The sequence below is a fragment of the Strigops habroptila genome, chromosome 10 (assembly GCF_004027225.2).
Source record: "Strigops habroptila isolate Jane chromosome 10, bStrHab1.2.pri, whole genome shotgun sequence".
Taxonomy (NCBI): Eukaryota; Metazoa; Chordata; class Aves; order Psittaciformes; family Psittacidae; genus Strigops; species Strigops habroptila.
In genome coordinates, this window is record NC_046359.1 from 43,313,674 (window position 1) to 43,339,653 (window position 25,980).

At 48.7% G+C, this 25,980-nt stretch overlaps 1 protein-coding gene across 1 annotated transcript in view; it reads left to right on the forward strand.

The window, feature by feature from the left end:
* Window positions 1-2,162: 2,162 nt before the first annotated feature.
* Window positions 2,163-25,980, forward strand: part of PKDCC (protein kinase domain containing, cytoplasmic) — a 38,813-nt gene continuing 14,995 nt past the window's right edge. The window contains exons 1-4 of the mRNA XM_030499827.1: window positions 2,163-3,104; window positions 18,141-18,263; window positions 21,221-21,492; window positions 25,434-25,513. Coding sequence (XP_030355687.1) covers window positions 2,457-3,104; window positions 18,141-18,263; window positions 21,221-21,492; window positions 25,434-25,513 — 1,123 coding nt within the window. The 5' untranslated portion in view covers window positions 2,163-2,456. The remainder of the gene's footprint in view (window positions 3,105-18,140; window positions 18,264-21,220; window positions 21,493-25,433; window positions 25,514-25,980) is intronic.

Below are 25,980 nucleotides of genomic sequence, written 5' to 3' on the forward strand. Positions count from 1 at the left end.
CACTCCGCTTGCCGGTAACGATTCCAGGGCTGCCTCATTTTCTCGGTTTCTGCAACCGCCCCGACTTCATCCTGACTCCGTGCAGGAATAGAAAGTGCTGGCTAGCATCAACCAAGCCATAAATCCAGCCGTGTGCGCACGTTTCCAGCGTTCACGGGCAAACCGCCGTGATTTCTCCGCAGGGCCGCGGGACGGCAGGCTGCGCGCCTCCTGCGCGGCGACTCGGGCAGCGCCCACTGGCGATCCCCTCCGCGGTGATTTCACCTACGAGTTAAGATGACCGGTGGGGTTAATATCGCAGGGTGTCTCCTGGAGAGCTTTGCCGGGGGGACAGGAGGAGCTCCGCACCGGCGGAAGGCTGGTGCATTCAGATCTGTCATCCTCACCGCGGGAAGGCAGTGCGAAGCCTCCCCCCCTGCGCGGGTATATGTGTGTGTGTGTCCGTCCCACTCCAAACAGGGACGGCTGCAGGTGCCCCAACATCTTTGGAAACGCATTTCGTACCGTTATGATCCGCTTATTGGGGGAGGGGGGGGGGGGGGGGGGGGGGGGGGGGGAGGGGGAATAATAATAAAAATATATAATATTTAATAGATAATAGATAACAGATGATAGATACTACATATAACCTGGCCTCGAACCCGTCCTTCTCTACACCCGCGAAATCACTAGGGGCCAGCTCGAGAAGTCTGCTCGGAGCTGCCCTGGCACGGCTGGAAGGTGGAACGTTGCTCCGCGAGGTAAGAACAGAAATGATGGGGGGGACACGACATCACCCCAAAACCCCGCCAAACCTGAAACCCCCCCCCCCAACACTCACCAAACACAAAAGGGTACAGCAAGTACAAAAAGCCGCTCCCCATCACCTGCAGCGTGCCCCCGTTAGTTTATGCGGTGCTTAGTGCCGGCCCTAGGGCGCCCGCTCCGCGTGCCGCTGCCCACCCTGTGTGCGGGGCCGTGCCGTGCCGTGCCGAGCGCCGGTGGCGGCGGAGGGCCCTCGGGAGGCGGCGGCAGGAAGCGGAGGCTGCTGGCACAACGGTCAATGCCCACGTCCCCTCCAGGGGCCGCTCCGCCCGCCGCCCCCCGCTGCCTCCGGTCCCCGCGCGCTGCCGGGCCGGGGCTGAGCTCCGCCGCGCTCCGCGGTTTGTCGGCGCTGGGGGAAACGCGGGTCGATCGCAGCATGCTGGGACCTGAAAACGATTCATTTTGCCTTTTTTTTTTTATCCCTATATTTTCTTTTTTCAAAAAATTTTTTTTTATTTTCCTTATTTTCCTCTTTTTCTCTCCCCCATTTTCTTTTATCTTCTCTTTTTTTCTCCTCCCCAGCCCCCACCCCCTTTTTTGTCTGTCCGATGTGCAATGTATATTCTTTAAATGGCTCGTCCCTTCCCGTTATTGGAAATGCTTTCCCACTTCCATTGTGGTGATCTTTGCCTCGCCTGACTCTTCACGGCTCTTGTCTTGTCGATGGCCCATTCTTACTGGCAGTTTCGCGGGCTGATTGTGTTTGTTAATTAGTTGCTAACAGCATCGTAATGCGGCCTTGATGGATAACCATGTCATTAGCACTCACCCCTGCAATTCACATTTCCAACCGGGCAGGGGCCACCCCATGCCGAGGCCGTGATTTGTGGCTTCAGTCTCGTGTGGGTGACACGCACCCCGAGGCCCGCCCCACACCGCTCCGCAGCCCGGCTCTCCTGCGCGCTCGCGTTGTGCCGCGCAGTTTTCACCTCGCTTTATTTTGCAGATGAGAGAAGAGGTGGGGAAAAGGCATCGCCCCCACCTCCTTTGTGTGGCTCTGGTGGGTTCGGGAGTGCTTGTGTTCCCCCCTTACTTTCCCCCCCGCATTCCCTAGGGACAAGGGCAGCCTGAATGGACCGCTGCCGGAGCGGACACGCGTGCAGACCGCACCCGCGCAACTCCCGCTCGGCCCGGAGGCAGCGCCCAGGCCGGCCCTACGCGCAGCCCCCCACCAGCCCCACTGCCGCCGGGGGTCCGCCCGCTCCCGCCCCGCCCCGCCCCGCCGGGGGGCTCGGCCGCGCCTGGGAGATGTAGTCCCGGCTCCCGGGCTCGCCGGCGGCTGGCGGGGCTGGGGCGGGGGACTACGTTTCCCAGGCCCCCCTGCTGCTCGTCCGGGCTGTCAATCAGTGTGCGTCGGCGGGGGCAGCGAGCCGGGGATCCCCCCCCGCCCTCCTCCATGTCCCGCTAATACTAAGTGCTTCAGAGGCTTAAAAGCAAGAGGCAAGTGTCATGCAGGCACGCCGTGAGGAGCTGCGCTCCGGCTGAGCGCCTGGCTCCGCTCTGCCGCCGGCACAGCCCGGAGGAGGAGAGAAAATATAAAAAAGGGGAGAAAAGGAGAAAAGAAAAAAGATAAAAAGCCTCGGAGCTGGTTCCCGGGCAGGGGCGAGAGGAGAGAAGCCCGAAAGGCTGGACAAGCCGGCAGCGAAGCGGCGATGAGGCGCAGGAAGACGGCGGTGGCGGCCGGCTGCTGCCTCGCCTTCTTCCTGGGCACCCTGCTCAACGTCCTCTTCGTCCCCGGCTCCGAGCACCCGCCGCCGCCCCGCGACGGGGCACCCCCGTCCCCGCCCGGCGCCCCCTTCTACCCGCCGGAGGAGGACGGCGGCGGTCGGGCCTCCCTGGAGCGGCAGATCCGGGAGCGCTACGAGGAGGTGCTGCGCTACCGGCAGCACCGGGCGGCGGTGGGGCGGCGGCCGCTGCGGCCCCGGGAGCGGCGCCTGATGGACCTGGCGCCGCCGCGCACCTCGCGGAGCAGCCGGGGCCGCGGGGCCGAGCGGCGGCGGGGCCGAGGGCCGGCGCCTCGGCCGAGCTGTCGCTGGAGCCGCCCGCTGCTGGCTGCCGCGGACATCCGCAATGTCACCGGCGTGCAGTACCTGGGCTCCGGGTACACCAAGGCGGTCTACAAGGCGGTGCTCAACCGCACGCTGGCCGTGGCGCTGAAGGCGGTGGATTTCGGCGGGCACGACATCGCCCGCTGTGTGCGGCAGTTCTCCACCCTGGGAGACTGCTACCGCCTGGCCGCCTACAAGATCGTCAAGGAGATGATCCTGCTTCAGCGGCTGCGCCACGCCAACGTCCTGCAGGTACGCGGGTGTTGCGCGCCCGGGCCGGGTGGGTTGCGCTGCGTTTCCGCCGTGTTCGTGGACCCGCCGCTGGAAACCTGCCGGTGCTACCGGCCGTGAGCGCGGCGCGGGCCGGGGGGTTCCTCTGCCGGCAGAGGGAGACCCCGAGAGTTTACCCCCACCTCCAAGCCCCGCCGTGGGGAGCCGCCGCCCCGCCGAGAGGCGCGGGGGGGCCGGGTGTTGCTGAGGCAGATGGATGTCCCTGCGGGCTCCGCGGCTCCTCGCCTCCCTCCCTTCCCCGGCGTGGGGCCGCGGGGCAGGCTGGAGGCGCGTCGATGGGCGCTTTCCGCCCTAAGCAGCGGGGCTCACCCCCGCCGCCCCGGGAGAAGTGCGGATTGCGGCGCGTCCGCCACCAGCATCCCCCCGCTACGGCCGGCCTTGAGGGTCGTTCTCTTGTCGCTCTGCTTCGTAAACAGAATTAACACCGAGGGAGGGGGCCGAGGAAGGGACTCGGAGGCTCAGCAGCACTCCCCAGATGTGAGGCGGAAGGCCGGTTTGGATGCGGGCTCCTCCGGAGGGAAGGAGGCGAGGGCTGCCGTGGCTCCCGGCAGCTCCGTGAGGGGTGGCCGGAGCCCTGGCGCACGGATCGGCCCATGGGACAGCCGGGTGGTGTTGGCTTGGTTAGTCAGCGCACCGCGGCACTTGCCGGAAAGGCTGCGTGGTGGAACTGTGACACATCAGCGTGAACCTCAACGGGTCCATTTGGATGTAAATGCTGCTATGGAAATTCCTCTTGCGTTTCGCATAGTGTGAGCGTTGCAGTAGAATAAAAAATGAACGTTAGACCAGACGGTCTCACAGTAGGTGCTTTTTGAACTGAATGGAGTGAAGGAGTTTTGTGTTTCTTCAGCAGCTGCAGCAGGAGTGACTACCAGCTCCCCCACGAGAACTTCAGATCCCACCGATCAAAGCTCTCGAGTTTCATACAGTGTTCAAAGAAAGGGTAGTCGTGATTTATCCGCGATGAGAAAATACATATTAACCTTCCTTCCCTTCCTCCTTTCCTTCCCTTCCTCCTTTCCTTCCCTTCCTCCTTTCCTTCCCTTCCTCCTTTCCTTCCCTTCCTCCTTTCCTCCCTTCCTCCTTTCCTTCCCTTCCTCCTTTCCTTCCTTCCTCCTTCCTTCCCTTCTCCTTTCCTTCCTCCTTCCTTCCCTTCCTCCTTCCTTCCTTCTCCCTTCCTTCCCTTCCTCCTTTCCTCCCTTCCTCCTTTCCTTCCCTTCCTCCTTTCCTTCCCTTCCTCCTTTCCTTCCCTTCCTCCTTTCCTTCCCTTCCTCCTTTCCTTCCCTTCCTCCTTTCCTTCCCTTCCTCCTTTCCTTCCCTTCCTCCTTTCCTTCCCTTCCTCCTTTCCTTCCCTTCCTCCTTTCCTTCCCTTCTCCTCCTTCCCTTCCTCCTTTCCTTCCCTTCCTCCTTCTTCCCTTCCTCTTTCCTTCCCTTCCTCCTTTCCTTCCCTCCTCCTTTCCTTCCTTCCTCCTTTCCTTCCCTTCCTCCTTTCCTTCCCTTCCTCCTTTCCTTCCCTCCTCCTTTCCTTCCCTTCCTCCTTTCCTTCCCTTCCTCCTTTCCTTCCCTTCCTCCTTTCCTTCCCTTCCTCCTTCCTCCCTTCCTTTCCTCCTTTCCTTCCCTTCCTCCTTTCCTTCCCTCTCCTTCCTTCCCTTCCTCCTTTCCTCCCTTCCTCCTCTTCCCTTCCTCCTTTCCTTCCCTTCCTCCTTTCCTTCCCTTCCTCCTTTCCTTCCCTTCCTCCTTTCCTTCCCTTCCTCCTTTCCTTCCCTTCCTCCTTTCCTTCCCTTCCTTCCTTCCTTCCTTCCTCCTTTCCTTCCCTTCCTCCTTTCCTTCCCTTCCTCCTTTCCTTCCCTTCCTCCTTTCCTTCCCTTCCTCCTTTCCTTCCTTCCTCCTTCCTTCCCTTCCTCCTTCCTCCCTTCCTCCTTTCCTTCCCTTCCTCCTTTCCTCCTTCCTCCTTCCTTCCCTTCCTCCTTTCCTTCCCTTCCTCCTTTCCTCCCTTCCTCCTTTCCTTCCCTTCCTCCTTTCCTTCCCTTCCTCCTTTCCTTCCCTTCCTCCTTTCCTTCCCTTCCTCCTTTCCTCCCTTCCTCCTTCCTTCCCTTCTCCTGTCTGCCAGGTCTAACTATAACACATACATCTAGGCAAGCACAAAAAGCTCCCAGGAACTGTGTTAGTTACTCCTCTGTTGCTGTTCTGATTTGGTTTTGGGAGAGCCGAGCTTGAGCGCAGCCGTCGTTACTGATCGAGTTGACAGCACACTCTCAGCTTGGAAATGCTGAGAGGATTTTATTATGTTTTTTTCCCCCCAAGATTGTTTTTCTTGCTCGGCGGAAGCGAGTTGACCAGGTTGAGCTTGGAGTGTGTGTTTTGGGAAGTCGCGGCTCACTCTGGTAGGCACTTCTTCCCCGTAGCAGTAGTAGTGTTTCTTCCCCGTGTGTGGTTTTATGCTCTGGAAAGATGCCTTTGGATGAAGCAGGATGGGGGAGGGGGGCGTTGTGAGGGGTCCCGGGGTGTGTGCGGGCAGGGGGGGCCGCGGTGGCGTACCCCTGTTTGTGAACTTAGGTGGACCCTGGACAGGGGAGCAAAGGGAAATAGGGTGTCCCTTGGCGAGGAGGGCCGGGGCCGGGCGGGCGCTCCCCCAACTCCGGGAGGAGGAGCACGACCGGCTGCGCGTTGGGAAAACGCTGTCGTGGGCAAACCCCCGCGTGTTAATCAGCGCTTCGTGTTCACCCGATTGAAAAATAGGTTACATTTAAATCAGAAACATGTTTTCAGCTTCGTCCCGAGTTTGTCATCGCGTTTTCTTTTGCCTGTCCGCGATCAGCCTCGGGCATCATCCGCCTCATTCTTTAATGTGTTTCATTCCAGAGGCGAGGTCACTGCGCCGTGGGTGAGGGCTGGAGCATTGGTAAGACATTACCTTGAAGGGAGGCTGTAAAAATGGACCTGCCAGGCTTTATTCAGGCACAGTCGGGCGGCGGTATGGGCAGGAATGGCGCTCTGGTGTAATGCTGGAGGCGTAAAACCGGTGCAGAAAATGGGCACCAGTGAGCAGCGTGGTGTTTGTTATGTCTGGTAAAATAGCAAAGGGGACAGGGTCTACCGACCTCAAGACTGATTTTCAGCTTGTTTTCTAAGCTGGCCAAGGGTATAGAAATCACTGTCCAGAGTTTGCTGCCAAGGCAGGGGAAATCAGCTCAAAAAGCCAACATCTCCTCCCCTGTTCAGGCTTTTGACAGGCACTTTCGCTGCAGCAGCAGGACCCATACTGCCAAAGGCACGACACAGCAAAGGCCGGGACCTTTTCTGCCTTTGCTTCTTACCTCTTTTTAGCTCCTTACCCGTCTCCCGGCGGCCCCCGGCATACTCAAATACGAGTCGGCTGCTATAAATAGCTGGAAGGACATGACACCTTCCCGCCACCGTGCCGTGCCCCGGCTCGGGGCCGGGAGGGGGAAAGCGGCCCCGGTACCCGGGGACGGCTCCGTACCCGCGGGCATGGAGCGCGGCTCCCCCGGGCTGCCCTGTCCCCCTCCTGCCCGGCTGCACTGGGGCATCCCCGGCCACAGCCAGGGGCTATTCGGGGTGAGCGCCTTCATAAGATTCTTTTGCTGGAAATAAGAGTTCCGAGTAGGTTCAGCTCTAGGAACGGGGGTTTTCCTGTAAATCTCTGGCAGCTGACAGCCTGAAGTGTAGTTTGTAAGATAACAGGCTTGTTCTTTACTGTCTCAGCAGTTCCCATTCTGGCCTGTCTCTTGTCAAAATCAGCTTTTTTTTTCTCTCTTTTTTTTTTAGTCATCCTTTTAAAAGACTTGATTATTGTACAATATAGGATGGGGGGGGAAAGAGCTCTTTCCAGAAAGTACCACTGCCTTCAGACAACACGTTGATATATCCACCGTGCCCTCTGCCTAGGGAAGGAGCCAGATGTGTCAGCTCCAGCAGATGTGGCGAATCAAGTCAAAAGAAACATGGAAAACCAGCAAGAGGGAGAATGGTTTCACATCAGCCAATGCTGAGGCGAAGGCAGCTTGCATTTCCTAATTGCTTTTCTGTGCTCTGCCCATCACTCTTATGGCCACCAAAGTGCCAGCACTGGGCCATTGTCCCTTGTCCCCACCGTCTGGGGCAGGCCCAGCCTGCTGCAGCTCGCCAGGGGCTCTAAGGGGCTCCCTGGTGTGACAGTGAAGGGCAGGTGCAGCCTGCAGTGGAGATGGATTTACTTTGGAGTGGGGAGGAGAGGGGTAGTTCATTAAAGTTGATTTTATAATGACGGGCACTGAGGAAGAGGGGAAACTGGGTCACTGATTTATTGTAAAAGAGGGTTTAAGCAGCCTGCTAATTGCTGTGCAGTCGCTCTGTGTCAAATGAGATGCTTGATCTCTTCCATGTCCTCCATGCTGAGGTTTCTTTTCTTGCAAAGTTCAAATGCTGCTGTCTGAATCCTGTCTTTCCATGCATTTTGGTGGGGAAGATGATTTAGCATGCTTTAATTCCTCCCTGCCGTATTGGAGGAAGAAAATCAAACCATTTGCAGTTAATTCCAAACAATGAGCATGATTGTAAAGACACAAAGGCAATGTTTGATTTACTGTAATAATGTAATTATAGCCCTGGAGTATCAGAATGAAGGGTGCTGCCGTTCTTTCTTCCTTTGCATTGCTGAAGCTGAAGAGAAGGGAGGGAAGGTTTGAAACTGCAGACGTTTGGAGAAGTGCAAGCTTCTTTCTGTGGCAGCTCTTTATCAGCACTTCTCGTGTGAGCTCACAATGATTCATTTAAGAAGGAGCTACCGCTTTCTTAAAAGCGAACACAAAAGCTGAAGGAGAAGGGTTGGCTTTGTCTGAAGCCCATGGAAGAAGACACTAGCTGCTAGCAGTACCAGCGGTTTGCTGACTGCTCAGACAAGGCTGTTTCCTTTGGCTCATTTAGCTTTAGCATTAAGCTAAAACACACAAATGAAATACTAAGATGATGTCTATGTTCAAAAAAGTCACCAAGTTATGTTGTCAAAGCAGTTTCTATATGAATTGGTTCGGTTTTAGTGTATTTGTTACTGATTTGTTTTAAATGGTCATGATTACAGTGAGGATATTTATCACTTGGAAAATTTGTTGATTAAAATAGTGCATACATCACTTGCTGTTGACAAGTTCAGTGGACTTAGGATGTGCCAGCCGATCTCAATACTTTTAAACACTATTTTCTTTCCTTTACATGTGATAATGAACAGATTTTTACCCTGATGGTTTCCCTATACATATGCACAGCCAGCAGGATGCGGCAGTTTCAATTTTAATGTGAGAATTAAAATAATAAAGCTTTGTGTATGGTTTGCTTATTCCAGGTGGAAGTAGACAGTCTTTCCACGTCTGAAGAAAGTCAATATACAATTAATTTCTAGTGCAAACGCATTTGCATAGGGAGTATGTGGACTCTGGAAGGTCTGGTCATTCACCATCCTTCTTGCATGAATCCACTGTTGTTCTCACAGAAAGCAGGGGGAAGGGAAGATCGAGCTACAGTGGGAACAGCTACACAGGGACCTCTTCCCTGTTGCCAGCACGTGGGCACTGAATCCTCTTTGTGGTGGCAACGGTGCGGGATTCCCAGCAACAATCCTTGATCTGCAGTTGGCTGGAGTTTAGCCATGACCACTTTAGGAATCTGTGGCCTGAGAAGTGATTGCTGATACCAGCTGGTGTGTGACTACATGGACGATTTGTCATTCTGTATTTTGGATGGGGCAGCAGAGGTTCATAGCTCTTGGGACCAAACCTTTCAAAACCAAGTGAAGGCTGGGGCTGGGGCTGATTGCGGGTCTGACCATGCACTCCAAATGCAGTCATCAGGAGGGGATTGCTGCAAGCAGGAGGGTCATTTTAGAGCAAGATTGTTTTCTCAAGTAGCTTAGTTTGAGCTGTTTTTGGAACAGGTTGGCTGGAGATGGATGAGGCCACTACACACAGTTCAAGACCAGGCTGACACCGTCAGTTTAACTGGCATTAGGATTAGAGGAACTTCAAGATCCCAGGCAGATGACCTGCCAAATCCTACTGAGGTGACAGGAGAGGTTTTCACTGCTTGCTGGCCACCTCCTTCCTCTGGAAAAGCTGCCACTCTGCTGTCTGGCAAGGAGTGATGGAACTGCTTCTTTGTCCCAGCTTGACATTGCCATAGGTGCACCTTGCAGGAGTTGAAGTGCCTAAGTCACTCGGGCACCCTTCGAAATGGTTAGTGGAGGGTGATGTGGGGTGTCAGCACTGGACATTGCTGTGGGTGGGGAGAAAGAAGCAGGCAGTGCCACCTACTGATGGCCCGGTGGAGACAGCTCGCTTTGCTAACAGATGTCCCCACAGCCCCAAGGAGCTCGGGGTGGAGTGGAGAAGGGCAGAGGGAGCAGACAGATGCGGTTTGGCGAGGAAAGAAGAATTACACAAAGTGCTTCTTTATTGCGAGACTGCTTCCCAAAAGGCCCAGATGTTATCCTGCACTTTTAAGAGTGAAGAAAGGATCTGTTAACAAGAGCTCCAGAGCTGCTGGAAGCACAGAGCTGATACAATTGCAAACCAGCTCTAACCATTCATGTCACTGGAAGGCAAGCTCAATGTCTTCATGCTGAAGTTGCCAAATAACGTTTATTCCCACTGAATTGCATGGGATGGCAGAGGGTGTTCAACTTGTTGGCAGGAACAGCTTTCCATAAGGCACGTGCCATCACAGAAGTTAAAAGGGCTACATTGTCCCTCCTTTTGAAAGCAGCATTCGTAAAACTAATCCCAATCATTTGTTGAATGATTTCTATGATTGCTTCTCAGTTTTATGTGCCATGTAAATCATTCCAGAAGACTCTGGTTTGAATTTCTGCCTCCTTTATGGAAGCTGATGACTTGCAACCTTATCCGGTTTCCTTCAGGGGAGCCCAGCGCTGCTCCTTCTGTGCAGCAGCGTGGGGAGATCACTGGTCACCACAGGATGCTGTGGGTGTATGATTGAGTTCTCCCTTGTTGCTTGCCTTTTTGTCATAGGAGTGACAATGAGTGAACAAGGCTAATCCACCCTGTCTATCTTGGCCTGGGTATTAGTTATGACCAGGGCAGAACTGCAAGGGAAAGAATGTGGGGTTTAGAGCTTCCCTTCTCCACTCCCCCCCCAGCATGGGTTAGCTATGTAAACCTATTCTCCCTGGTATTTAATGAAAGGACGTGTAGGAATGGTTCAAAGCTGCACCAGGGAAGGTTCAAAGTTGACATTAGGAAGCATTTCTTTACCATGAGGGTGGTCAAACACTGGCACAGGCTTCCAAGAGAGGTGGCTGATGTCCCAAGCCCGTCAGTGTTTAAGAGGCATTTGGACAATGCCCTTAATAACATGCTTTAACTTTTGGACGGATCTGAAGTGCTCAGGCAGTTGGATCAGATAATTATTGTAGGTTACTTCCAATTGAAATATCCTCTATTCTATTCTGCTCAGGGCAGGAGGTTGGAACTGGATGATTGTAAGGTCCTTTCTAACCCAGACCATTCTGTGATTCTATCTTTGCAGCAGATTGTTGTGGCCTTTTCATAAGTGCTGTCTTCTGACTGCACCCACATGTTGGGAAGGGCAGGTAGGGCTGTGGTAGCTGGCCAAGGAGGCAGGAGATGATCCCTGGAAGGGCATGCCAGAGCAGAGACCTCTGCGCCTCCAGCCCTCTGCTTTCTGCATGGGCACAGAGAGTGTTGGTGGACTCAGGTATGAGCTGCGGCCACCCTGGGAAGTGTTGCAGCCCTGGTTTATGAAGTGACTGTGTCAGATATGCAAGCTTTTTAAAGGCCTTTTTTCATGTTTTTTTGTGCCATCACAGTTCAGGTAGGTGCCTCCTGGCATCTGACTCCCCCTGCAATCTTTCATTTCTGTGGTGGCCATGAAAAACTTGACAAGAACAAGTTCTCACAGGCACTATGCTAATACTAATATTGACTCTAGGCTCATTTTAGAGGAGTTGTTATTTTTTGTCACACTCAGCTGAAGCACTCTGTTTAGGTAGTAGACACCAAAAATGGGTATTTATATTGTTTTAAGCCAAATTTGGAACAACGTAGTTTGAAGGGAGTATTTTTTTTCTTGGACTGTGTAGCTGCAGATAGACTCCAAGGTTATTTTAAAGCTTGCAATGATAAAGTACAAAGTACAGATGCCTGAGAAAGAAGAATTGTGCGAATGGGTCTAATGAATCCACGTCAGGCTTTTCCAAACATGCAATGCACAGAGGTTATTTGATAGTTTTGTAATGCAAAATCATTTCCTAACAAAGGGTTAAACTTGCGGTACAGTGGAACTGAATGCAGTGGCTGTGGATGGAGGTCAGGGGAGCTTCTGGTCTGGCCATTTACAAGATAATGAACTGCTCTCCAGTGATATCAGCCCGTTTCCACAGAAATCGGGGTTGCATGAGTGATCTATTTGTCTTCACTGGAAGGCTTTACAAGAGTAGGCTACTTGTGTGACTAAATATTTGCAGGGTCGGGCCTTGAGCTTGTGCAGTGCAATGCAAATTCAAAGTGCTGTAAATGTTCTTAGTAGAAGAATTTTCCACTTCAGAGTGTGAGGAAAGCAGGGAGAGTAAAAAGGGGAGATAACATTATTAAATCATAAGATTATAGCCCACATAATGTGTGTCCAAACAGCGGGTATATATGAGTATGTATACACACGCGTATGTATATGATATATGGAGATATCCATGGACCTCTGTGGATATATTGACAGATATGGTTATATATACATACGTGTGTGTTTGTATACATACAATCCCGGTTTTCTATTAATTGTGCTGAGCTTCAGTGTTCATTAATGGTGCTAGGGATGAAATTCCTGTGCCTTCTGGGGTTTACTGCTAATCGTAATAATACATTTATAAACACAAGCCTAAGCAGAGCTGCGGGTTTGGAGTTTAATATTTCAATTCCTTGCTGCTTGCTCTCAGTTCCAGCATCCCACAGCAGAGGAAATCCTGCCTCACAGCTGTCAGCACACAGTTTTGGTTCTACTCTTAAAAGGTTCGGTGTGGTGCTGGGGATGCTCTGTAGAAAAGTCTTCTTCGAATGAAGCTTAGCACTTGGCAGGATTTGATTACCAGATTTCAATGAGGAAAATCAATTCATTTCTCAGGCACTGTCTCTCTGTATGCTGTAGTGGGAAGGTTGACACTGGATTGATCTTTTAAGTTTAGGCCTTCCAAGAAACTCATCCTTTTTCCATGTTACAGGCTTGCAGATGCTTTTGGACTGAGTAGCTGTGGCAATATGTAATAATATTGTAGTATATATCTTAAAATATATATATAATGTATTAAAATACAGATGCAAACATCATGTGCATATATTATATACAGAAGCACACATACACATACGTATGTCACATAGACAAATATATACATATGTATGTGCTTGTGGCTGTATGTATGTGTATTTATATATGTATATACCATGAGCAATGAAAGGAAATATTTAAAACCAGAGGGATTAATGGATTGTAGAGTGACATAAATGTCTTGAACCATATTGAATGGGGCTTGGAGCAACCTGATCTGGAGGAAGGTGTTCCTGCCCATGTCAGGGGGTTGGAACTGGATGATCTTTAAGATCCCTTGCAACCCAAACCAGTCTAGGATTCTGTATACTGGTAAACCGTAGCTGTATCACGCAGTGCTGGGGGTTCCTGCTCTTGCAGACTGCCCCAGTGCTCCAGGAATGAAAGGTGAATCCAAGGGTTAGTTGCATGAAGAATATTATATTCATTTTGATAGCTATAAAGTAGCAAGAGCTTCTAAAACGTGCTGTTCTGATTTTGACATGTAGCAGCTCAAACAAATGGCTCATTAAATGGCCAGCGGTGTCAGTGGGAGCTTTTTATTTCTCCTGGTGTAATGCAGTTGAGCCTGTCACTTATTACAGCTGGTAATAGTGTTCTCAAGGTTCCTGTTCCTGGACTCATGTCCATTAAAGAGAAAAAGGGGGAAATTTCTGGATTTTATGATTGTAGAGAAAATGTAAAGATTGGGAACATGAAGGGCTAAAAACTAGCACAGCAGAGGAGATTCTAAATGTATTGTAATTCTTAGGGAAGTGGCGTGATCTGTACAAGGGAGTTTTGCCTCCAGTAACCAGGGCAGCTGCTCCTACCCTTCCCGACCGAGCAACCTCTGTAAATGACACGTAACTCTCTGGTGGAGGTTCTGGCTTGCCATTTATTTTCCTGACCATCCAGCTAGGGTGCCTGTGCTAATGCAGGAGGTCTTGTTGTTTGCACAGCCTTACCCTGCTGATGATAGCTTCATAAGCTCCTTTATTTTGTGCTTTTATTCAGTAAGCTTGTCAGCTTTTGTGTCAGGGCTGACCTCTGCTTTCGCCTTCCCCTGGCTCCTCTGAAAGGGTCGCCTCTGTCCCCATAATTTGTAGTAAAAGGGGATTGTGAAGAGAGGTGAACTGACTGGCTGTAGGGACATGGGCTCCTACAATGCAGTGTAACTTTGCAGGGCCTGACCCTGTATGCCCAGCGTGCCCAAAAATCATTGGAGTCAGTGTGAGTTTTGGCTGCATAACAATTGATTCAGGACTGAGCCTTTGTGATTGAGAAAATCCAAACAAGGAGAGAAATTACTTGGTCAACAGGGTTCCTCAAAGCGAGTTATGGCACATGATGTGAGAACAGGTCAACATTTTGTATCTGGCGTATGATTTTCTAAATAGACAGAAAGGCATCCCAGTAGTGAACTGTTTTCTGTAACATTCTACAGAAAAATATATTGGGGTGGTGTTTAAATGCAGTGACTCGAGATAGCAAAAAGATGTGGGATTGTATTTCTTTCCATTCATTTAATTGAAACCATTCTGAAAAGGCGTATGAAAATCATCACTCTCGAATATATCTAAAACGTAGCTTTGTGATGCTGAGAATGATGTCCAACCTAATAGCTTTTCAGATAGGGGAGGTATTTTGGCTCATCTTTTGCTTCCAGCTATGTTCAGTTTCCCCGTGTGGTTATTTTTCTTGTTATTGTATGCATCCAGCTATCTGTTTCTTACTTCACCGTCTGGGAATACAAACCATTTTGTCTCATTTCAGACCTTAAAATGGATTGGACAAAAACAAAAGGGGGGGGGGGGGGAAGTATTTTGGATGGAACCTCTGTACTTGTTTCTGTGTCTTAATAAGTCACTTCTTAAACGAAAGGCCAAAGAATTACTGCCTCAGAATATTTTGCATCTATATATATTCTGTATTTTGAAACATCTGCATGCTGGGTGGTGGTTCATCAGGAGGGGATGAATGTAACCATTTTAGATGCTTAACTGGCTGTTGGGACTTGCCCAGTTTGTAATCATGGTAATTGCACATACAAATACGGCCATGTAATTACATGTGCATTTTTGCATTTAGTTTCAGGAGTTCGTTTAGAAAAGTATAAATGTGGCCCAATAAATCCTTTATATCTCAGACTTCTGTGCTTTTATAACTCTATATAATTATGTAATAACATTGCATCTGGAGAGGTTCCGCTTAAGTAAAAGCAATAAAGAGCTCAGGTTAGATTATGTATTTTTTGAGTCAGAGCTACACTAACTTGCTCAGCGCTCTGGGATTGCCGATGTTCAGCAATGCTCCTGCAAGAACATTTTCTTGTGAGAAGGAAGACCAATTTAATGTAAAAGCAAAACTGGATCAGGTCATTTAAGCTGCCACAAGGACTGAAGTGATTAAATGGGTACTAATACAGTAAAATATGCACTGAATACTCAGCTTCTCGGGAAGTAAAGACTTTTGCCAAGGTACAAATTGGACACTAAAATGAAAGAATTACTCACGAGCAAAGTTCCAGCTTTCTGAGAACAAACCTAAATCATCATCATCATTATTATTATTATTGGCACTCATGGATTGAGGTAAAATAGACACAAATAGACACTGCAATTCATTTCTGCTTATGTGTTCATATGTATAATTGTCTTACGTTTTTCTGTGCCTGGAATGGTTTTCACGAATGTTGGGAATGTCTAATGAAGACTAACAGCTTTTTTGTACCTAGTGTTACTGTGAACCAGCAGTTAGGGCGATATTGTCATTTCCCAGTCTGAGTTGCTTGCTAGTTTCCCTTATGGCTTTTTTCCCAAGGGGTGGTGTTACTGAGCTAAAGACAAGAGCTGAACTCTGCAGATGATACAGAAACAGATGTTAGATTTTGTCATTCTAAAGGGGTGGCTTTGAAACCTACCGAGCTTCAGCCTGCCTTCTTCGTCTACCCTCACACAGGGGAGGCATGAAATACCCAGGAAGAACTGCGGAATCCAGCTTGTCTCTGAGAAAAGATCAATGTTGTATTAAATAGTTTCCTTTAATTTCACTTTTTTGTTAGCTCAGAAGGCTCAGAATTGTGATGATGTGATCCTATCGGGTAGTTCACAGCACACCAAGATTTAACTCCTGCCAATAAACAACATTAAAATGGTGTCACAGATGATAAGGAACAAACTCAGGTCTGGTCTGAATTGCTCTAGTTTAAGAGATAATTGCTGTTGCAATCTTTGTCATGGTTGTGGCAGTAAAGAGAAAGGTCCCTTTTCCTATTCCCAATGTTCTTATCGGCATCTATTGCAGATTCTCTGTCATGCATCGATGCCAAAATCTTTTCAGCATGTTTTAAAAGAAAATCTTCTAGCTCTTGTTTCTGCTTGCGTTAACATCCGTGTTAAGCAGCTGTTTGGAAATACAGTGCCGTTTTTACACCAAAAAGGAAAATTGTTTACTTCTTTGACATTTTTTGGCACCCTTTTTCCCTTTCTGTGTAGGCAGCGACAGGCAGAGCTAGTGGGATGGTTCCTAACAAATCCCTGGATTTGCTGACTTTAGCCTGGTCTTTGCTCTTCTGCCTGGGAGGGTCACAGGCAGTAAGAATGTGCTCGGCAATTGAATCTGCTTGCGGTGGTTGTGCTCAGCTTCACCCCGCTCTTGCAGCGATGGCACTCGCTACTCTGGCTCTCTGAATTACTCTTGGTCCCTGTTCTGGTCTGCATGAGCCTGGCTTCTTATGCAGGGCTGTGTCCGAGCCTCCTCAGCCTGGAGGAGACTCCCCCATCACCTTCCCCAAGCTTTTTAGAACTAAGAGAGGTTTAAAAAGTCAGATAACTCGGGGCACGGCAGCAGAGGAATAGCAGCAGGGCATTTGTTGATGCTGCCTTTCCACACAGGCTCCTTTGCTGCATAGTTTATTTGGCTGCAGGCAGAGATTATACTTAATTTTATTTCATGTGCATGCTGTTCTGGCTGGAAAGTTGCAATCAGATCCTTATCAGGCTCATTTAACTGCCTCTCTGCCAGGGCTTGGCAGGGAGTTTGTAAAAGCCTGTCCCCAGCCCCGTCAGACCTTGTCCCACTCCATATAAAGCAAGACATCTCCACAGGCTTGAAATATTCTTCTTGTGCAATTGTTTGTGCAAGTGAAAATTAGTCATTCAAATGTCCTTGGAAAGCAAATACAAGAAGGAGCTGGAACATAGCTGAAATTGCCATTTCAATGCTTTTAGATCGGAGAAGCTACTGGCAGATAATATTTTGGGGTATTTGCCCTTCTTTAATGATACTGCACACGAAAGCCCATCAAATATCATGAGAGGCAATTTCTGGCTGGGAAAGGAAAAGTTTTGACATTTCAATTGCTTTTCAAGCTACCATGTCATTGAAATACACATTGCCACTCAATGCACAAACAGTAGTCCTATGGAAAATGACATTAAAAACTGTTTTGCGACTTTAATGAGTCTTACTTAGCCAGATATTGCACAAACTGGTTTTCCTCAGGTAGAAAACCACAGCAGGATAATGAGAAATAAACCAAACCTTAAAACACCTTCCCCCCACCCCTGCCTTCTTCCCAGGCTCAACTTCACTCCCAAGTTCTCCACCTTTCCCCCCAAGTGCCACAGGGGATGGGAATGGGGGTTGTGGTCAGTTCATCACAGCTTGTTTCTGCAGCTCCTTCCTCCTCAGGGGAGGGCTTCTCACACTCTTCCCCCGCTCCAGAGTGGGGTCCCTCCACAGGAGACAGTCCTGCATGAACTTCAATGTGAGTCCTTCCCATGGGCTGCAGCTCTCAAACTGCTCCAGCCTGGGTGCCTTCCATGGGTGCATCCTTCAGGAACAGGCTGCTCCAGCCTGGGTGCCTTCCATGGGTGCATCCTTCAGGAACAGGCTGCTCCAGCCTGGGTGCCTTCCATGGGTGCATCCTTCAGGAACAGGCTGCTCCAGCCTGGGTGCCTTCCATGGCTTGCATCCTTCAGGAACAGGCTGATCCAGCCTGGGTCCCCTGTGGGGTCACAGCTCCTGCTGCAAACCTGCTCCAGTGGGTGCTCCTCTCTCCACGGGACCACAGGTCCTGTCAAGACCCTGCTCCAGTGCAATTCCCATGGGATTGCAGCCTCCTTTGGGCATCCTCCTGCTCTGGTGGGGGGTCTTCCATGGGCTGCAGATAGAAATTTGCTCCACCATGGGCCTTAAATCCGTTATCCCAAAGGCACTACCACCGTCACTGATGGGTTCAGCCTCGGCCAGTTGCGGGTCCATCTTGGAGCCAGCTGCATTGGCTTTGTTGGACATAGGGGAAGCTTCCAGCAGCTTTTCACAGAAGCCATCCCTGTAGCATCCCCAGCTACCAAAACCTTGCCACACAAACCCAGTACAAGATTAGTTGAGGTAAGATGCTGTACAGAGGTGTCTGCAGGGGGCACTTGGCTGGCCTTGTACTGTTTGATGCCCGCAAGAGACTCTATTAGCTAATTTGGGAGTTTCAAGGGAGTGTTTCTCAAATAAGAGGACACAAAAGCTACTGGGTGGGGGACTTAAAAGCAATGCAGTGTGTAGAGCTCAGAGCCTTGTAAGAACTGCTTAGTTTGCACTTCATCCCTGAAGAAACATAAAAGCATGGTAAGATGTGTACTGATATTGCATGGTTGTGATTTTTTTCAGCTCTATGGCTATTGCTACCAAGACAGCAATGACATCCCAGACACGCTGACGACCATCACTGAGCTAGGCTCGCCTTTAGAGATGATCCAGCTTCTACAGACTTCCTGGGAAGACAGATTTCGAGTAAGTAACAGCTGTTTTAAAAGCGCTTTTAGGAGAGTGATGAATAACATGGAGCATGAAGGAGGGATTATGTACTGTGCAGTGCAGCTCACATTTATTAAATGTTTGCTTTGCATATGATTACATACTGGGTTAGAAACAGCGTTTAGCACTCCCTTTCTGCAGTGTTTAAAATACAGCGCTATTTTGTCCGTCAATGTTATCTAATTGTAGCCAGTTTTATGCTTTTTGTGTGGTACCTTCAGACATTTCTTACTTGTTAAAGCTCAAGGCGCAGGATTTTTGGCATTGAGCACTGTGCTCTGCAAGTGGGATTGAAACAATAGGAGGATGTTACGTTTTTCTCCTGATCCGTATCATAGGCTGGTTGTATAATTGTTTTCTACTGCTTCCTGCTCTGTTTGTCTTTTACTGGGGGAAGACTGAAATAAGCAGACATAGATCTAAAGCCCAGGTTGTCCACCGTGTTGGAGCACAAAGATCACACCTAATTTGCCCAAAATGAAGCCAGACTGCAGTAATGCTTTCATCAAGACAGTGCTGTCTTGCTCAGTGTATACAGGGATGTGTCGTCGTCTCCCTAAGACGCTGCAAGGCAGCAGCAGCCTTCATCTAAAACACTTTGGATTGCATGGCTACATCTGTACCAGAGAATTAAAAGTGTGCCTGAGTGATCTCAGAGATGAACTGGCAATGTGCAGCCCATTCTGTACTATTGAGTTCTTGCACCCTCTGAACACCCACTGGAAACAGCCCCTGGATGGCTGGGGATGGTGCAGAACAGCCTTGGTCCTGGTCAGACTGGGCCAGAGACCATGCTAGCAAGTGTGCGTGTGGGATTAAGTTTCTCTGCCCAGGAATGTTCCATCCATCTATCTAATATAGATGGAGCAAGTGTGTTCCCTGTGCTAAGCTTCAGCTCCTTTTCCCAAAAGAAGTGTGGTCTTAATAAGTAGTAGAGGTACTTGTCACAGCTCCCGAAATACAGGACCTGCCTTTGGCTTGTCCAGGGAATGCAAACAATAGACTGTGACAGTGATTACGTATGAAGTAAATGACCAAAAAATACGTTGAATTATTGGTTGTAAACAGGGAAGTTTCTTTTTAGCATGGATGTTTTGGAGTGAGCAGTTGCAAACGGAGATGAAGGAGAATTAGGTGAAGGTGCTGAGCTGATTCACAGAAGTGAAATTACAAATGAACCGTTCCTGTGACTGCTGTAATGAAGTCTTAGATAATGTCAGGCTCATTAGCTTGTCTAGGATGCAACTAACGCAGAGAAGGAGGAAGTAAAAACATGTCTTCTTGATACATGAGACTTGTTTGTGGTTCAGCCCTGAAAATGATTGTATAAATATTTGACCTTATTCCTACAAATAAGAATTTCGTTGTACTGAAGGCGTCAGTAGTGAGGCAGCTCTTCATATCAGCAGCTCTGTGCTCAGCAGAGCTCCGTGATACAGAGCAAGGCCATCATCTGTATGCTTAAAGCTTGCTGTAGAGGAGCATTTGCAGTCCCAGCCTGACAGCAGGTACACAGGGCAGCAGATCACACACAGGTTGCCCATGCAGGAGCAGGGGCTTTTTGACCTTTGAGAAAAGGTAGTAATTACAGATGGCAACCTGTGGTTTTATTCCAGCTAAATTCTAGGTTTGTTGGCAACTGAAGATATGTGCATTATAGGTTACTTTGGGCTGGTATGTGCTTTTTATATAGAGGATATTGCGGGATGGCACAGACATGAATCCTGTGTTCTTCCAGAAGGAAGAAAAGGTGGCCAAGTTTGGTGTCCCATAATCAGGTCTCTGTTCATCTGCAGGCATCTCCATGTGAACTGTGGTATCCTGTAAGTAGGATAAAAATGTTCTGGTTTGGTAAAGCAGGAGCATGATTATAGAAGTGTGAGATGGATAGTCCTCATGTCCCATAGGTCTCTGAGGGATAACTTCAGACATGCTCAACTTCTTATGAAGGATGCATTTAGGTGCTCCCCTTAGTATACCATTTATGCCCTGAGATTGAATTTGGGTTTGACTAATTCAATGCCCGTGGCCGTAACAGTGTATTTTAACAGAAAACAAAGATTATATATAAACAATAAAAAGCTTGCTAGACTGAATAAGACCTGTTATTAATTTAGTACATAGGATAAAAATTCCAGTATTTAACTGTGTTCATATTAATGCTGTGTTTGCATTAATATGTTACATAGTGGACTCTAAAGGAATGCATGAATTGAAAACAGCACTTTGGAAAGAGGGCTGAGTTCAACGTTCATTGAGTTTGCTGTAAGAATTACTCATGTTTCTAACCTGCATTTGAAAAGTGCAGCATCAGTGCAGAGCTCCCACCCCAGCCTCAAAGAGGCACATGAAGGTCCACCGAGGGAGATGGACACATGCGCTTACCCCTCTGAGGAGTTCCAGGGGAGCTGTGGAGCTTCTTTTCTGGGGATCTGCTTTCTTCTCCCATGGAAAAAGGCAAACGTAAGAGGAACCGGTGGAAAAAATGATAAAGCAGTCCAAAGGCAGGGTCAGCACAGAGGCAATACAGACACCCACTGGAGATCCAGACGTGGGTGCAGGGCAGTCCAGCCAAAACTTCCAGACCTGGAGTTTGTAAAAGAGCAGAATCAGGCTGTGTGGTTAAGGCCTGTGTGTAATGTGTTATTAAAAGTTAATGCTTTTATTTCTGTTAAAAGTAAGAATAGCAACAATGAGCCCTGCTTCAAGAATAGTGTGGGAAAGCACTGGTAAAGAAGCTTATTTTTCTTTCAAGTCTCTAAGGGTTTTACAATCAACTATGTTAATCCTGTGAAAAATACCTTGGTTGCAACATTCGGTTTGCAGGATAAGTTATAATGCCTGTATTAAGTCATATGTTCAGCTTAAGTGGTTTCATTCATATACTTTGCACTGAGAACATAACACAAGGTACCCACATTTTTGCATTTCAGATCTGTCTCAGCTTAGTTCGGCTTCTGCATTATTTGGCTCATTCTCCTCTTGGCTCCGTGACATTACTGGATTTTCGCCCTCGGCAGTTTGTAATCGTGGATGGGGAGCTGAAGGTCACAGATCTGGATGATGCCAGCATTGAGGAGAGCTCTTGCACCAGTAACAGCGACTGCTTCATGGAATTCCCTGCAAGAAACTTCACCCTGCCCTGTTCAGTTGAGGGACGGTGTCAAAGTATGAATGAAAAGAGGAATCTCTACAATGCCTACAGGTACGTGATCAGATAAGGTAGAAGAGAATTAAGAGTGAGACAAAAGTCTCCAGCGTTCTTTATAGTTATTCACATCAATGAGTACATACTGTGTCAGAACCATTACCCAGGAGTAAGTGAAGCCATGAGTAATTGTTTCATTTGTGAAAATACGTTGCATTTATAACTTTGGAAATGTTTTGCATACTTTGGGTGTGATTCACCACTCGGTCTGATTTTGCTTTGGTTGAAACCCATTGAATTCTTCCCACAAGTAGAGATTTTCATAGGAGTGAAACAGAGGTGCTTGTGGAGATGGGGGCCCACTAGCTCTGTGGTGGGACGATTGTGGCAGTTCTTCTTAAGTGTGAGTTAAGAAGGATCATCACGTGGTTTCCACCACCAGCTGAGCAAAGGGCTGGCTTCAGAGGCAGAGTTAGAGCTCAGCTCTCATCCTGCACTCCAGCTTGACCTGTACGCCAGATCCTGCCATGGTTTGGTGACAACAGGCTCTGGTGCAGCCATGGGGCTGCTGAGACCGCACTCAGTTGCTGATGATCTGGGGTGTAATCCCAAGCCTTTCAAAGCAAGGGGTGGTCCCTTTCACCCCACTCCGCTGCTCTCTGAGTGGGCAGGCACTGGGGGACTTGCTCCTGGTGCTGCTCCCGTGCTGCTGTGTGTAGGTGATGGGACGTGTAGGTGATGGGACATGTAGATGATGGGTCACACTGGACCATGCTGAAGGTGGCATTCAGTTGACACGTCCATCTTCCAAATTTGCTTTTAAAAGTTTCTGTGGATTTACCACGGAGTCCTTCTGGGTGATGGCTTTGTGCTTGTGGTCTCCACTCTCCCCCACTGGCCATCGCTCCCCTCGGAGGGCTGTGTGGGATGCTGGGGGAGCAGTGTTTCCTGTTTCAGGGGAGCTGGGAGCTGATGCTCAGTGCCATGCTCCTCCTGCCACTACTCTGCTGCTGAGGCAGGCGGCTGCCTTGTCTGATCCAGATAGGAGGATGGAAGATCTCAAAGCAATGCCATAATGGTGTGCTCATTTCTTAGACTTCCCTTTCAAGTATCACGCCATTCACTGCCTGCCAGACCACAGTGAGGAGAGGCTGCTCCAAAGAAGAGTCTTCTGCTTTGGTCTCAGGGCGCTCACCAGCATGTGTGATGCATTAGCTGACCACACTGAAATGGCCTGCACCACATGACACCACATGACAGCAGTTTTTAGTGTGTCCTGCAAAATTTTCCATTTCCATTTGTGTGGCTTAAAGATCTTGCTTAGCTTGCTAGCTTTTTGTTAAGACCGTTTTACTGGTAAAGACCAGTAAGATATACCAAATAAGAAACCTTTAATGGGCACCCATCCATCTTGGTCACAACTGGGGATGTGCTTATGGTGTGGTGGGCTTGCAGCAGGTTGCTGGTCTTGATGAAGGAAAGAGTCTTTTTCTATTTCTAGTTCTTGGTGTTGCCTTTGAACCGCACACCATGTGTAATGCACGCACAGTGCCCCAGTGTTTTCAGCCCCTGCTTTTGCTTCATTTGATAGAGACAGTGGGGTTTTGTTCAGCAGCAGATTCAGGCTGTAGCAGGCTGTGACCACCCATGCTAGGGAGTGAGCAACAGGCCCTGTGCACTCGTCATAGAATCATAGAATCACAGACTGGTGTGGGTTGGAAGGGATCTTAAGATCATCCAGTTCCAACCCCCTGCCACGGGCAGGGACACCTCACACTAGAGCAGGTTGCTCCAAGCCCCTGTGTCCAACCTGGCCTTGAACACTGCCAGGGATGGGGCAGCCACAGCTTCTCTGGGCACCCTGTGCCAGCGCCTCAGCACCCTCCCAGGGAAGAGCTTCTGCCTTAGATCTAACCTGAACTTCCCCTGTTTCAGTTTGAACCCATCACCCCTTGTCCTGTCGCTCCAGTCCCTGATGAAGAGTCCCTCTCCAGCATCCTCCAGCCCTTGTAAGCCCCCCACTTACGGCTGAAATGAATTCTCCATCATTGACAATTCTTAAATTAAGATCAGCTACTTCTCAAAAAGAAAAAAGAAAGGAGGAAAAAAGGCTGTAGGAACAAATGTAAAAGGGTTTGGGAGGCTGTGTTATGCAGATCACAAGAGATGCCACTGGCCCTGGAATCAATGAATAACAATTGTTCCTGCAATCAAGTTGTGCAGGCGCCAGTGTCTGTACGTGTCAGAATTTCATGTGTGGGTGTTTGCACCCACTTGCAGCACTGTGTGCAGCGCTGGTGTCCTCAGCATAAGAAGGACATGGAGCTGCTGGAGCAAGTCCAGAGGAGGCCACAAGGGTGATCAGGGGCTGGAGCACCTCCCGTATGGAGACAGGCTGAGAACATTGGGGCTGTTCAGCCTGGAGAAGAGAAGCTGCGTGGAGACCTCAGAGCAGCTTCCAGTGTCTGAAGGGGGCTACAAGGATGCTGGAGAGGGACTCTTCATCAGGGACTGGAGCGACAGGACAAGGGGTGATGGGGTCAAACTGAAACAGGGGAAGTTCAGGTTAGATCTAAGGCAGAAGCTCTTCCCTGGGAGGGTGCTGAGGCGCTGGCACAGGGTGCCCAGAGAAGCTGTGGCTGCCCCATCCCTGGCAGCGTTCAAGGCCAGGTTGGACACAGGGGCTTGGAGCAACCTGCTCTAGTGTGAGCTGTCCCTGCCCGTGGCAGGGGGTTGGAACTGGATGATCTTAAGATCCCTTCCAACCCAAACCAGTCTGTGATTCTATGATTCTCTGCTATATTGCTCTTTAGATTTCTAGGTGTGTTTATATTGGCTGTTTCATACTCACTGTTAAGAAAACCTATCTAGAGATTTATCCCGTATGGGAAAATTGTCAATACTATTTTTGTAAAGGATGAAAAAGGGAGTTACGATCTCAAGGAAATATTCATTGTGTAAATAAAATACGTCAGCTCAATAATACCTGTGTCTAAGAGCAATTTTTGCGATCAGTAACTTAATTTTTTAGTGTGTGCTTATGAAAGATGTCTGCTAGTCTTCCTCCTGAGCATTAGTCTGTGAGGTTTCTCTTTGACAGTGTGGCCTCTGTATATGAAAACCCATTTACTTTGCTTTGCAGGTTAGAAGTAAAGCAGGGGAATTTCCCAACTGTGTTCCTGCTCTGCTCGTTACCAAATATTAATGTCTAATAGTTGTATATATATTGTCAGATCCCGAACTGTCCACCTCCATCTTAGGTTTCTATGACCCTGAGTTTGCAATAGATAAGTAATATTGGCAGAGTAATAGAAATTTAAAGGAAAAGTGTAAAAATTAAGTGTACTTGAAGTGATGGTGAAGGCATATTGTTTGTTCTTTTGCAATTAAAAATGTTAAAATGGAAAATATACATCCATCAATGAAAGTATACATCCATCAATGAATATCTACATGAATGCATCTTGAATTTAGATAAATGACAAGGAAAAGAGAAGACATTCTGAATTGCAGTGGCATTAGAACAATAGCAGAAGGCTTTCTCCTGGCAATTCATGTGTAAGTCTAAGAAAACTGTAGAAAATAAAATAACAGCCAATTCTTTGAAATGAGCAGAAAATTGATTTATGCACTTTCCAGGTTTGAAAAAACCCCACAAGACTTCTGGGTTTGAGAGCATCTTTTTAGTTTGTTAAAGTGCAGACAGCTTTGCGAATAGTCACAATCCAATGGGCTTCACAGCAAACTTCCATGTTAACGGAACATGTGCACATTTACAAGACAGCCTTGTATCTAACAGCATGGTTTAGGTTTGCCAGGCAGCTGGGTGAATGATCTCAGCTATATGTTTATTTGAGTATAGAATATGATTATATTTCTTGAACAGGTCAGTGGCTTATAAGCAATAGGAATTTTATCCCGTATGTTGTTCAGTAGTTACCAGACATTTATAATCTCTCGTTTTGAATTTCTCAATATGGGTTACTTTTCCATTGCAGGTTCTTTTTCACGTATCTTCTTCCACACAGTGCTCCATCCTCACTGAAACCATTACTGGATAAGATAGTCAATGCAACAGGTAATCACACTAAACATGGTCATGTGGAGCGTTTCCTTTTTCAGTGTGACTGTCATGTTTGGAATGGGAAAGATGCTGCTTTTATTTTCACTGCAATCGAACCAGATTGGTTTTCTATCCAGGATAAAATTTCCCCCATTCAGAAAAGACAAGAATGGCCCCATATACCAGAGAAATCCCATTGGAGACTTTATCTAGGCTTTACAGAGGTATTTACGTCCTCCTGGCACCTCAGCACTGGGGTGAACTGCATCAGAATGCAGTTCCTTGTGGGACCTGAAGGAACCCCTGTCTCTGGTAAGTGGAATTTTAGTGACAAAAGCAGGTTACTTCCCCATTGCCAATGGTACCAGTGGTGCTTTCATACCTCAGAAGCCAGAGGCAAGTGATATTACCATAGATCTTTACTATGGTAGTGCCTAAGGGACAAGAGTAGTTGCATGTGCCTGTAAATCTGACTTGAGGGT